The sequence below is a fragment of the Carlito syrichta genome, unplaced genomic scaffold (assembly GCF_000164805.1).
Source record: "Carlito syrichta isolate Samal-C Ts95f unplaced genomic scaffold, Tarsius_syrichta-2.0.1 Scaffold288873, whole genome shotgun sequence".
NCBI lineage: Eukaryota > Metazoa > Chordata > Mammalia > Primates > Tarsiidae > Carlito > Carlito syrichta.
In genome coordinates this window covers 67,623-79,113 of record NW_007232969.1, presented here as the reverse complement: position 1 = coordinate 79,113, position 11,491 = coordinate 67,623, and the positions used below count along the sequence as shown (strand labels likewise).

Below are 11,491 nucleotides of genomic sequence, written 5' to 3'. Positions count from 1 at the left end.
AACCAACCTCTGCTAGCTTCCTACTTTTCTTCTGTAGCTCCCTCACCTCTCTTAGCCTTCATAGAATTAAAGAGAGTTAGGATCTTGTTCTGAATTAGTCTTTGGCTTAAGAGAATGTTATAGCTGGTTTTGAGCTTCTACCTAGACCACTCAAACTTCCTTTATATCAGTAATAAGGCTTTATTATTTATGAGTTCACTGGAGTCACGCTTTTAACTTCTTTTGAGAACTTTTCCTTTGCATTCACAACTTGTCTAGAGGTACAAGAGGCCTAGCTTTTAGTCTATCTTGGCTTTCAACATATCTTCCTCCCTAAGCTTAATCATTTCTAGCTTTTGATTTAGAGTCAGAGACACGACTCTTCCTTTCACTTGAACACTTAGAGGCCACTGTAAGGTTATTAATTGACCTAATTTTAATACTGTTGTGTCTCAGGGTACAGGGAGGCCCAAGAAGAGGGAGAGAAAAAGTCAGTTGCTGGAGCAGTCAGAATATAACAACATTTATCCATTAAACTGACCATTTTATATGAGTGCCGTTCATGGTGCCTCAAAACAATTGCAATATTAACATCAAAGATCACTGATCATGGGTCACCATAGCAGATATAAAAATTATTAAATGGTTTGAAATAGTGCTGAAATGTGACACAGAGACACAAAGTAAGTACATGCTGTTGAGAAAATGGCATCTATAGATTTAGTTGACACAAGGTTGCCACAAACCTTCAAATTGTAAAAAGTGCAGTGTCTGTGAAGCATGATAAAGCAGAGCACAATAAAACAAGGTATATCTGTATCTTATTTTGTATATTTCATCCTCCTTAAAACCCACTGATGTAAGTAGGGTTTTTGCTAGATGGCAAAACCAAGGTATCTGGTGTTTAGGCAATTATAGGCAAACCATGTCAGAGCTCAGTGCTAACACAAATGATCTCGACTTCTAGCTGCTTCTGTCTCAAGTTGCCCTTCTGGGGGTAGGTCTTTTCTCCCTAGCGAAAGGTCAAAAAGACAGACTCCTGGGAAGTGGGTGAAAGCTAAAGAAGCTTTATTGCCTTGGGGTCAAGAGTCAAAGGTTTGGTTGTTTCTCAAGTGGTTTTGACGTCTTTATAGCATTTTTGGACCCCAGGAAGTTTGGCTTAGCTCCAGGCTCCAAGTCTGCTTGTTTCTTGAGCTTCAGAGACAGAAGGCAGAACCCATACCAATTAAGAGATTTGCCAGAACACTAGCTGATCAGGGCAGAGCTAAACCTAAACCCAGACTGCCTACTTTCTACTTCATAGCTAGTGCCCTTTGGAAGCATTGGCATGGGAAAATGGCACCAATAGACTTGCTTAACAGTGTTGGTGGCATCTGCTGCCCTGGCTTAGAGGGTTCAATTAATTTGAGTCAGGGTCAGGAAGGATCTTCCTTCCCGTCACCTCTCCAACCCCACCCAAGGCAGCAAAGGTCCTCTGTGTAGGAGGTGGATGCCCATAGAAATGGGCTGTTGGTAGGGGTGTTTCACACTCTCAGGTTACTAAGGCTGGAGCCCTGCCAGCTCTCCACCCCTGTCCTTAGTCCCACTTGATAGACTGGGGATCTTGTTGTCCCTGAGCTGTACCCTCCAAAATCCATCTGTTGAAGTCCTAACCCCCAGTACCTCAGAATGTGGCTATATTTGAAGATAGGGTCTTTAAAGAGGTATTGAAGGCCAGGTGCAGTGGCTTATACCTGTAATTCCAGCATTTTTGGATGCCAAGGTGGGAGGATCACTTAAGCCCAAGAGCTCAAGACCAGCTTGGACAACATAGCAAGACTCATCTCTATAAAAACTCAAAAAATTAGCCAGGTGTGGTGGCACATGCCTGTAGTCCTAGCTACCTGCAAGGCTGAGGTAGGAAGATGGCCTGAGCTCAGGAGGTCTAGGCTTTAGTAAGCCATGATCATTCCACTGCACTCCAGCAGACAGAGTGAGACTCTGACTAAAAAAAAAAAAAAAAAAAAAAAGAGGTATTGAGCTTAAATGAGGTCATTAGGGTGGGCTCTACTCCAATATGACTGGTGTCCTTATAAGAAGAGGTAATTTTGACACAGACACACACAGAGAGGAGACCAATATGAAGACACAGAGAAGGTAGAGTCTACAAGTCACAGAGGGAGGCCTCAGAAACAGTCAACTTTGTTGACACCTTGATCTTGGAGCCTCCAGAATCACAAGAAAATAAATGATTATTGTTTAGGCCACTCTGACGGTAGTACTTAATTATGGCATTCCTAGCAAACTCAGGCAGGCACCCTGTCCCCTCCTTGACTCACCATGGCTGTCTCTAAATTCTCTTCAACCCCAGCCCTGGATTCACCAAGTCCTTGGGATCAGGAAAGTTGGCTCCATGAATCTACAGCCAAGATACTATGTTGGCCCTTTCAGGGAGTGTTGGTTTCTGCTTTGATGTGCACCCAGGCAAACTGCTTTTGGGGCATCTGAGAGAATGAAGAGAGAATAGGGAAACACTGAGAGAACAGGCTGATCACTATTTTGAGTTAGAATCCTGCCACACATATGACAATTCAGCTTCCGCCCCTCCGGAATCTTCATTTGTCATGAAACTAGTAGTCACAATTCGGTAGGGTGGTTCCCAGTGTCCAGAGACACGTAGCTCTCTCAATTAATTAATACAGAGTTACCTGGGGTCGGGACAGGGTGCCAAAGTCCTGGGAGAACCTGAGGCTTGGATGACCCTCTTACTCACAGAGGGTGTACAGACCACGAGTTCTCACTCCCTCCCTCCGCCCCCACAGTCCCCTTGCAGGAGGGAAGGAGACAGAAGGGAGGAGGGAAAACACCCTGTTCCACATGTTGTGTTTACTCTGGGCATGGCTAATGACTCCAGGGCCTTATCACTGGGTCCTCAGACTGGGCAGGGCAGGGCAGTTCTGAGAGTTAGGGAGGGTCATTCCCACTGCCCTGTGGAAGAGAAGAAAGGAAGGGTGAAGAAGAAACAACTGATCGTACCCACCATGAAAGTGCTCCTTCTTTTGCTGCTGGTGCTCCTGGACCTGGGACAGGCCCAAGGATCACTTCACAGGTGAGGACCCATCCCTAGCACTGGGTTCAGATAGGCCAGTCCCACCTCTCGCCCCCTCCACTCTCCTCCCCCCTGCCCTCCAGCTCTGGGCAGCCCTGGGAGAGGAAAGCTGATGGGGGAAATGAAGAGAAGAAATCCTAGGACTTGTGAGAATCCATGGAAAAAGTTTACCAAGTGGCCACCTTGTGGATGGCCTTCATCTCCAGTCCACACCAAGTCATCCCCTTGCCTCCACCCCCAGTGGAGGTGTCCAAGCCCCGGAGAGGGTCTCGGGTTGCTAAAGAGCAGAATCCCAGTTGGGGTTTGTAGCACAAAGTACTACCCAAGTACTTCCAAGGGATTGACCACCGCTGTCCCGTGATTTTCATTCCCTTTAAATCAGCCTTTCATGGGGTTCATGTACAATTGCAGACTGTCCCACAGCTTCCATTTTCCCAGGAGGTCTCAAAAAGCCCATCTCCGGGAAGTAGAGCCATTTCCTCTCTGGAATTCTGAGTCTACAGGGCAGAGATGAGGCTGGGCAGGCTGGCTGGCTGAGAGGGCGCTGATTCCGGTCATCTCCTGGCATGCTGCCCTGCAGATCCCCTCCTGTGCCATCTCTAGTGAACTTCTGGAAAAAATGGGATGATAGAAGGGAAAAGAAAGGAGGAGGGTGGAAGGGCATCTCCTTCTCATATGAGACCTTGTCCTCAGGGTGTCCCTCAGGAGGTATCCATCCCTCCGGAAGAAGCTGCGGGCACGGGGCCAGCTCTCGGAGTTCTGGAAATCCCAGAATCTGGACATGATCCAGTTTACCGAGTCCTGCTCAGTGGACCAGAGTGCCAACGAGCCCCTCGTCAACTACCTGGATGTGAGACATCCTGGGGCAGGGGCCTGGGAGCGGTGGGGCAGGGGAAGAAGGTCCAGCCCCAGGGCACGGCCAATGCCACATCACCAGGTCCCAAGGCCATGCGATTTTCTTCCCTTATCCCTGATCCATGTGGACAGGTGCCCTGGGTCCCTGTGGACTCAGCTAAGCAGGCCCCCGTGAGCCCAAATGTGTACCTCTATGGGAGGTAAAGGCTGAGGGTGACAAGTACCCTGCCCTGAAGACCCCTGTTTCTGCTCCCAGCTGGGCAGTTTCCTAGCTGTGCACCCACAGACAAGTTAATTAACCTCTCCCAGCCTTAGTTCCCTGATCTGTAGAAATGAGGTGTTCCTCCCGCCTCTGCCTTGCCAAGATATAATGATGAGAATAAGGATAGCGCCAAGTAAAACTCAAGGAAGTAGCAAGAGGTTTGATTTTATTTCATCCCTCATGGCCCTTCCTCTCCGTTTACCTTTTATTTCCCAGTTTTGCCACTTTTTTTTTTTTGAATTGGAGTCTCACTCAGTCGCCCAGCTAGAGTGCAGTGGCTGCTCCCCCACCGCAGCCTCGACCTGCTGGGCTCCGGCGATCCTTCCGCCTCAGCCCTCCGAGTAGCTGGAACTACAGGCACGTGCTACCATGCCAGGCTAATTTTTTGATTTATTGTAGAGATGAGGTCTTGCCAAGTTGCCCAGGCAGGTCTCGAACCTGTGGGCTCAGGCAATCCACTCACCCCAGCCTCCCAAAGCGCTGGGATTACAGGCTGAGCCACCAAGCCCTTCTTAAGGCTTGCCACTTCTTAAGGTTCTGTGAACTCAAGTCTGTAGCACCCCAGGACCTGGCCCCAGAGCACTGTTCCCCGGCGTCCTGGTGAGCACTCTTCTCCCTCCCCACCGCCCATACTCTCCTTCTTTCATGTCCTTCCTTGTAGATGGAATACTTTGGCACAATCTCCATTGGCTCCCCACCACAGAACTTCACTGTCATCTTTGACACCGGCTCCTCCAATCTCTGGGTCCCCTCTGTGTACTGCACCAGCCCAGCCTGCAGTAAGTGGGCCAGAAGCCACAGCAGGGAATGGCTGGGCCAGTTCTGGGAAGCCAGGGCCTGGTACTCTGGGGAGTTGGGGGCTTGGGTTCCAGAAACTGGCCATCTCTGCTCTGCCAGTTTCCCCTTCTGAGTCTGCCCTGGAAACGATTACAGCAAAAATAGGGCTGGGCTGGAGATAGAGCTGAAATGTGACTGCTCTCCATGATAGCAACTTTCATACTGATCAGAGTTCATAGGAAGAAAGGCAACCAATGAAAAGAGAAATCTTTGACATGACGACTCACTTCCTTTAGAACACTCAAAGGGGAAAGTTCCATTCAGCTGGCCTTTTCTGGGCAGGTGGGAGGGTCAGGTTCTAGTGCAGACTGTCTACTTGCTTTAAGGAGGCTTAGTGGCCTATCTCCCAGTGCAACAGAGGTGGGGCTGCTGAGGCACCATGGCAGGGGTAGGTCCCGGTGGCCAAAGGTAACTCAGAGTTTTCTGTGAGGTTTGGAAAAGAAGAGCTAAAGGAAGCTGTTTTGGCTGATGCAGGACAAGTTTCAGAGACATCTTGTCTCTGGAAGCCCCAAAGTTAGACGTCTACAGGTTAGGTGAAGACTTGGGAATAATTTCCTGTAGTGGCAATTATTTAGCACTGAGTTTCTTTTGAAAGTCAGGCCCTGACCCACACTGGATGGCAGAGATTGCAGCTGGCGCCTGATAAATGGTACTTACCTTGGTGTGTCTCATGAGGTCATTGTGGACAATCAGGTTTACCTAGGAACAATTATTTGGCCCCCAAATAGGCCACACCTGTGGCTAGAGGGAAATGTAGTCGCTCACTTGGGAGGGGCATGGCTGGCCTTTCTAGAGGCCCCTGCCCAGTGTTAGGAGCAGAGGGACAATACCTGGGTCTGGGTGTCATCAGGGCAGGGGTGAAGGCGGTGAGCCAGTGGCCTAGGCAAGAGCAGCACCCTTGCTTTTCAGAGACACACGCCAGATTCTATCCTTCCCGGTCCAACACATACAGCCAGCCAGGGCAATCTTTCTCCATTCAGTATGGAACTGGGAGCTTGTCTGGGATCATCGGAGCTGACCAAGTCTCTGTGAGTGCAATTCCTTCATCTTTCTCTCTTGGCCAGAAACTCAGGTTATTATTAACATGACACAATTCTATATGCAGAAAATGCAAAACTACATACAGAAGTAAAGTTGTACTTAATAAGTGAAATTTGCAAAGTTGCTGGATATGAGATCAACATTTTAAAAATCCTTTGAATTTCTAGATACAAGTTGAGTATCCCTTATCTAAAATGCTTGGGATGGACCAGAAGTATTTCAGATTTTGAATTTTTCAGATGTTGGAATATTTGTATTACACTTACTGGTTGAGAATCCTAAATTGGAAACTCCAGAAGCTGAGATGCTCCAATGAGCATCTCCTTTGAGCATCGTGTCAACATGCTCAAAAAAAAAAAGTTTGGATTTTGGAGAATTTCAGATTTCAGGCAAAAACAACATATGCCATGAGAAGTCAGGAGACAGTGCCTCTTGAGGAAGGATGTAATGATTGACAGGATGCGTGAAGGGGCTTCTGGGTTTTGGAATACCCTGCTTCTTGGGAATATGGCAAAAATCTTTGTGTCCATTTGGTCAAGAAAAATTGAAAAGAAGAATTAGCATCAGGACAGTGCAAAAATACAGGAATCTGAGACCCTTTGCCAACGATCCCCCGCGCAATTCTGTGGGCTTTCTCCTGCCAGGTGGAAGGACTGACAGTGGCTGGCCAGCAGTTTGGAGAAAGTGTCACAGAGCCAGGTGAAACCTTTGTGGATGCAGAGTTTGATGGAATTCTGGGCCTGGGATACCCCTCTTTGGCTGTGGGAGGAGTGACCCCAGTGTTCGACAACATGATGGCTCAGAACCTGGTGAATGTAGCGATGTTTTCTGTCTACATGAGCAGGTAAGGTCCATCAAGCCCACCAGGTTAAGATCAGTTATGACTACAGGGAGACAACATGGTGCAATAGACTTAGCAGTCAAAACATCTCCCACTTGGCTTATTACCAACTGTGTGATCTTGGACAAAACACTTAACCTCTTTGAATATTTAGGAAATAGAATTTGCCTCAGAAAAGAGTTGTGAAAGTATGTTGTAAACTCTACCACTCAGGGTTAAACTTAAGGAATTTATGGAATTGACTGTTCATTTATGCTGTCAACAAATATCAGGCTCCAATTATATGCTACTCATGATGATAGACATCGGGAACACAATAAAACAAGACAGTCTCTGTAGTGAGGGAGGGCAAGAAGAGATTAAAAATTAAACTAACAATAAAATAATTTCATGTTAATGGATGGATAAACAAAATGTGGTTTATCCATACAATGGAATCTATTATTCAGCCTTAAAAAGGAAGGAAATTCTGACACAAGTCACAGCATAGATGAAACTTGAGGACATCATGTTAAGTGAAATAAGCCAGTCACAAAAGGAGAAATGGTGCATGTTTCCACTTGTAAAAGGCACCTAGAATAGCCAGATTCATAAGCAGAAATTAGAATGGTCATTACCAGAGCTGGAGGCAGGGGTCACCAGTGGGGAGTTCTTAAATAAGACTTTTGTTGATGGACTAATGGGTATTGAGTTTCAGTTCTACAAAATTAAAAAGTTCTGGAAATTGACTTTATAGTACCATGAATTTGCTTAATATTACTGAACTGTAGACTTAAAAATGAGTAAGATTGTGGGGTGTGGTGCTCACACCTATAATCCCAGCACTTGGGGAGGCCAAGATGGGAGAATTGCTTGAGCCCAGGAGTTTGAGATCAGCCTAGGAAATGTAGTGAGCCCTTGTTTCTACAAAAAAATTTAAAAATTAGCTAGGTATGGTGGCACACACTGGTAGTCCCAGCTACTTGGGAGGCTGGGGTGGAAGGATTGCCAGAGCCCAGCAGGTCAAAGCTGCGGTTAACCGTGATCATGTCTCTGCACTTCAGCCTGGGCAACAGAGTGAAACCTCACACACACACACACACACACACACACACACACACACACACACACGTGTGCGCGCACACACGATGGTAAATTTTATGTTATGTGTATTTTATGACATTTTGGGGAAAAAATACTTGCATATTGTAGTTGGAAAGGCCAGGAGGCCCACCTGCACTCTTGGCTGGGGTCATTAGAGGGTCGGGTCATCTTCCTCCTTACACAGATCTCTCACCTTCCTGACTCCTTCCTGGTCAGACCTGGCCTGGACTCAGTCTGTTTCAGAGTAGGCCACGTGGAAAGGCCTGAATTTCCTCTACCAAGCTGTGCTTCCTCTTCAGCATGGCTCCACTTGGGACCAGGCCTGGGCGGAAACGTGAGTAAGAGAGGCAGGTTGTCTGGACACCTCTCCTATCCCTCACATGGTTTCTTGCCCCTCCTCCTGGAAGAAATTGGCTGTGATGGGGAACAGCAAGGGCATGGCAGGCAGACTGGCCTGGATTTTTTTTTTTTTTTTTAGTTTTATTTTTTTAAAAGAGGATATCCAATTTCTCATGTCTAGAGAAAGCATTCAGCTGCACAAGAAAAGTAGGATGGAAATAACTTGTGCTTTTCAACATTTTGGAAATGGTTCACTCTTCTTTTATTTTTAATTTTTATTTTATTTATTTGATTTTTTGAGTCAGGGTCTCACTCTAGTGCCCAGGCTAAGGTGTAGTGGTACAATCATGGTTCACTGCAGCCTTGACCTACTGGGCTCAGGAGATCCTCTCACCTTAGCCTCTTAAACTGCTGGGACTACAGGCATGTGCAACCATCCCTGGTTAATTTTTTTATTTATTGTAGAGATGAGGTTTTGTTATGTTGCCCAGGCTGGTCTCAAACTCCTGGGCTCAAGCAATCCTCCTCCCAAAGTGCTGGGATTACAGGCGTGAGCCACCATGTGTCACCCAGACCACATCTGGCCTGGCCTGGATTGAAAGCCTACCACTTACACTACTTCATCTCCCTGAGGCTCAGTTTCTTCAAATGGACCCTGGGTTGATGTGAGAGTTAACTAAGTGTTGGTAGGTACAGTCTCAAACAAAGCACCTTGCACGAAGACCATCAACAAATGTTAGGTCCTTCCCTGTCCCTCTCTAAAAACACTTTCCTAAAATTCCTACAGCTATTCAGTTCCCTCCCTCTTCACTACCCTGACTTGCAGTTTTGTAGTTTTCTGATCCTTTTCCTTCTGAAAATGAATCTGTTTTGTGTCCTATGTCTCCAGAATTTTGCTAGGTGTCAGAACATAATCTTCAAAATGAAAATTAATAAATATCCAAGCTCTAGTAAGTCATGATACATTCAGATTAGCATTTTTTGCCTTAACACAAAGTAAATCACACAAAAACTCCAGGCACCACCATAGCCACAGTGGGGAAGATACTTTGGGAAAAGGTGCTTTTTGGGGGTGCTTCAAGTCACACAGTATGTACCCACACAGGATAGTCCTGGCCTTGGGTCCGAATGACCAGACCGACTGCCCCCATTTCCCACCTCCATAGCTTTTCTCCCTTTTTCTTTCTTTCCTTCTTTCCTTCTTTCCTTCTTTCTTTCTTTTCTTTCTTTCTTTCTTTCTTTCTTTCTTTCTTTCTTTCTTTCTTTCTTTCTTCTTTCTTTCTTTCTCTTTCTCTCTCTTTCCCTCCTCTCTCTTTCTTTTTTCTCTCTCCCTTCCTTTCTTTCTCTCTTTCTCTCTTTTCCCCCCTTTCTTTCTTCTCTCGCTCTCTCTCTCTGTCTCTGTCTCTCTTCCCTCCTTCCTTTCTCTTTCTTTCAAGTTGGGTCTCACTCTGTCACCCAGGAAGGAGTGCAGTGGCACCATCACAACTCCCTGCAGCCTTGACCTCCTGGGCTCAGGTGATCCTTCTGTCTCAGCCTCCCAATAGCTGCTGGGACTATAGGCACCCACCACCACACCCAGGTAATTTTTTGATTTTTTGTAGTGACAGAATCTCACTATGCTCTCCATGCTGGTGTTGAATTCCTGGGCTCAAGCGATCCTCCCATCTCGGCTTCCCGAAGTGCTGGGATTACAGGCATGAGCCACAGCACTCAGCCTCCATAACCTGTTTAACCATGAAGCAGGAGGACATTCAAACATCACTGAGTGGAGCTGTTTCTATCCTTATGCCGAAAAGGTCCAGACTAATCAACTTGCAGTAGTCAGAGTCCTGGTCTCAACGTCCAAGTTGATGTTTCTACCTAGACAGTTAGTATGAGTAACCAGACCAAGAAGTAAAGGGTCCTAGCTGAGACTCCCCACTAAGGTTTTGCAGTGGCCCTTCCTCGACTTCTTGCCTTTTTCTCCATGTAGCAGCCCAGAAGGTGGTGCAGGGAGCGAGCTGATTTTAGGAGGCTATGACCACTCCCATTTCTCTGGGAGCCTGAACTGGGTCCCAGTCACCAAGCAAGGCTACTGGCAGATTGCACTGGATAAGTGAGTATCTTCCATGGCGTAGTTACAGTATGGCGGATGAACTCATAACAGGCACAGGACAAATTGAATTAACAGAAAAAAAATACAGGTCACTAGAAGAGGACATGGGAGCTCACTGTGTGGTTGGAGTTATGGCGGTGTGGAGCAAGGGTGTGGGAAAGGGTCTCAGGGACCAGGGCAGCAGACACACAGCTTTCCACATGCATGCGGAGTGCCTTTAATTCAACAGACAACCAATACCAACACACAGGCTGCTGTCCTTTGTTCCTTCAACAGTAATTAACATACAAAGCAAGGGTTGCATGACATGGGGGGTGCACAGATGAATGGGACTCAAACTTTGCCTTCATGAAGCTTGTACAGAAAATGAGGCATGCACACAAACTGCTATCACATAAAGTGGACGTGGTCAGCGCTCCAAGAGTGACCCAGCAGACTGGCAAGACCGTTTCTATCTGAAGAACCCTCCCATGGAGGGCATGGCATTGAAACTGAGCCTGAAAACATACAATATCTGGGCATGGAGCCACTGGGGAAGTGGGACTAGATGCTTCTGCACACCTAGCACTGGACTAGGTAGTGCAAGAAGTGTAATTCAAGTTTCAGTTCAGCAGGAACCGAGTTCCTCCAAGATACTGGGTGTTAGGAACATAAAAGTTAAAAAGCCTCCATGCTCATTGTCTACTCAGGTATTTTCAAACTGGAGAGGTTTGCCTTTTTATGGGTCATGGCATCATTTTAGAAGATCATGACTTATATATATATATTTTTTATTAGTCAATATTTTTTATTATGGCATTGTGGGGTACATAACATATTTTTTAATGAATTGGAATACAATAGAAAATATCAGAGTACACTTCAATGTTTTGTGTGTGTGTGTGTGTGTGTGTGTGTGTGTGTGTGTGTGCGCGCGCACACACACACATACTGATTCACAAAGTAAATGTCGCCGGGCTTGGTGGCTCAGCCTGTAACCCCGCTTTGGGAGGCTGAGGTGAGTGGGTTGCCTGAGCCCGCAGGTTCGAGACCTGCCTGGGCAACTTGGCGAGACCTCATCTCTACAATAAG

General features: G+C 46.7%; 1 protein-coding gene across 2 annotated transcripts in view; it reads left to right on the top strand.

Annotated features, from left to right (window-relative positions):
- Positions 1-2,884: 2,884 nt before the first annotated feature.
- CTSE (cathepsin E) overlaps positions 2,885-11,491 on the top strand; it is an 11,794-nt gene continuing 3,187 nt past the window's right edge. For both annotated transcript variants that reach the window (XM_008053928.1, XM_008053929.1), the window contains exons 1-6: positions 2,885-3,067; positions 3,761-3,917; positions 4,846-4,963; positions 5,931-6,049; positions 6,707-6,906; positions 10,298-10,420. In XM_008053928.1, coding sequence (XP_008052119.1) covers positions 3,000-3,067; positions 3,761-3,917; positions 4,846-4,963; positions 5,931-6,049; positions 6,707-6,906; positions 10,298-10,420 — 785 coding nt within the window. In that variant the 5' untranslated portion in view covers positions 2,885-2,999. The remainder of the gene's footprint in view (positions 3,068-3,760; positions 3,918-4,845; positions 4,964-5,930; positions 6,050-6,706; positions 6,907-10,297; positions 10,421-11,491) is intronic.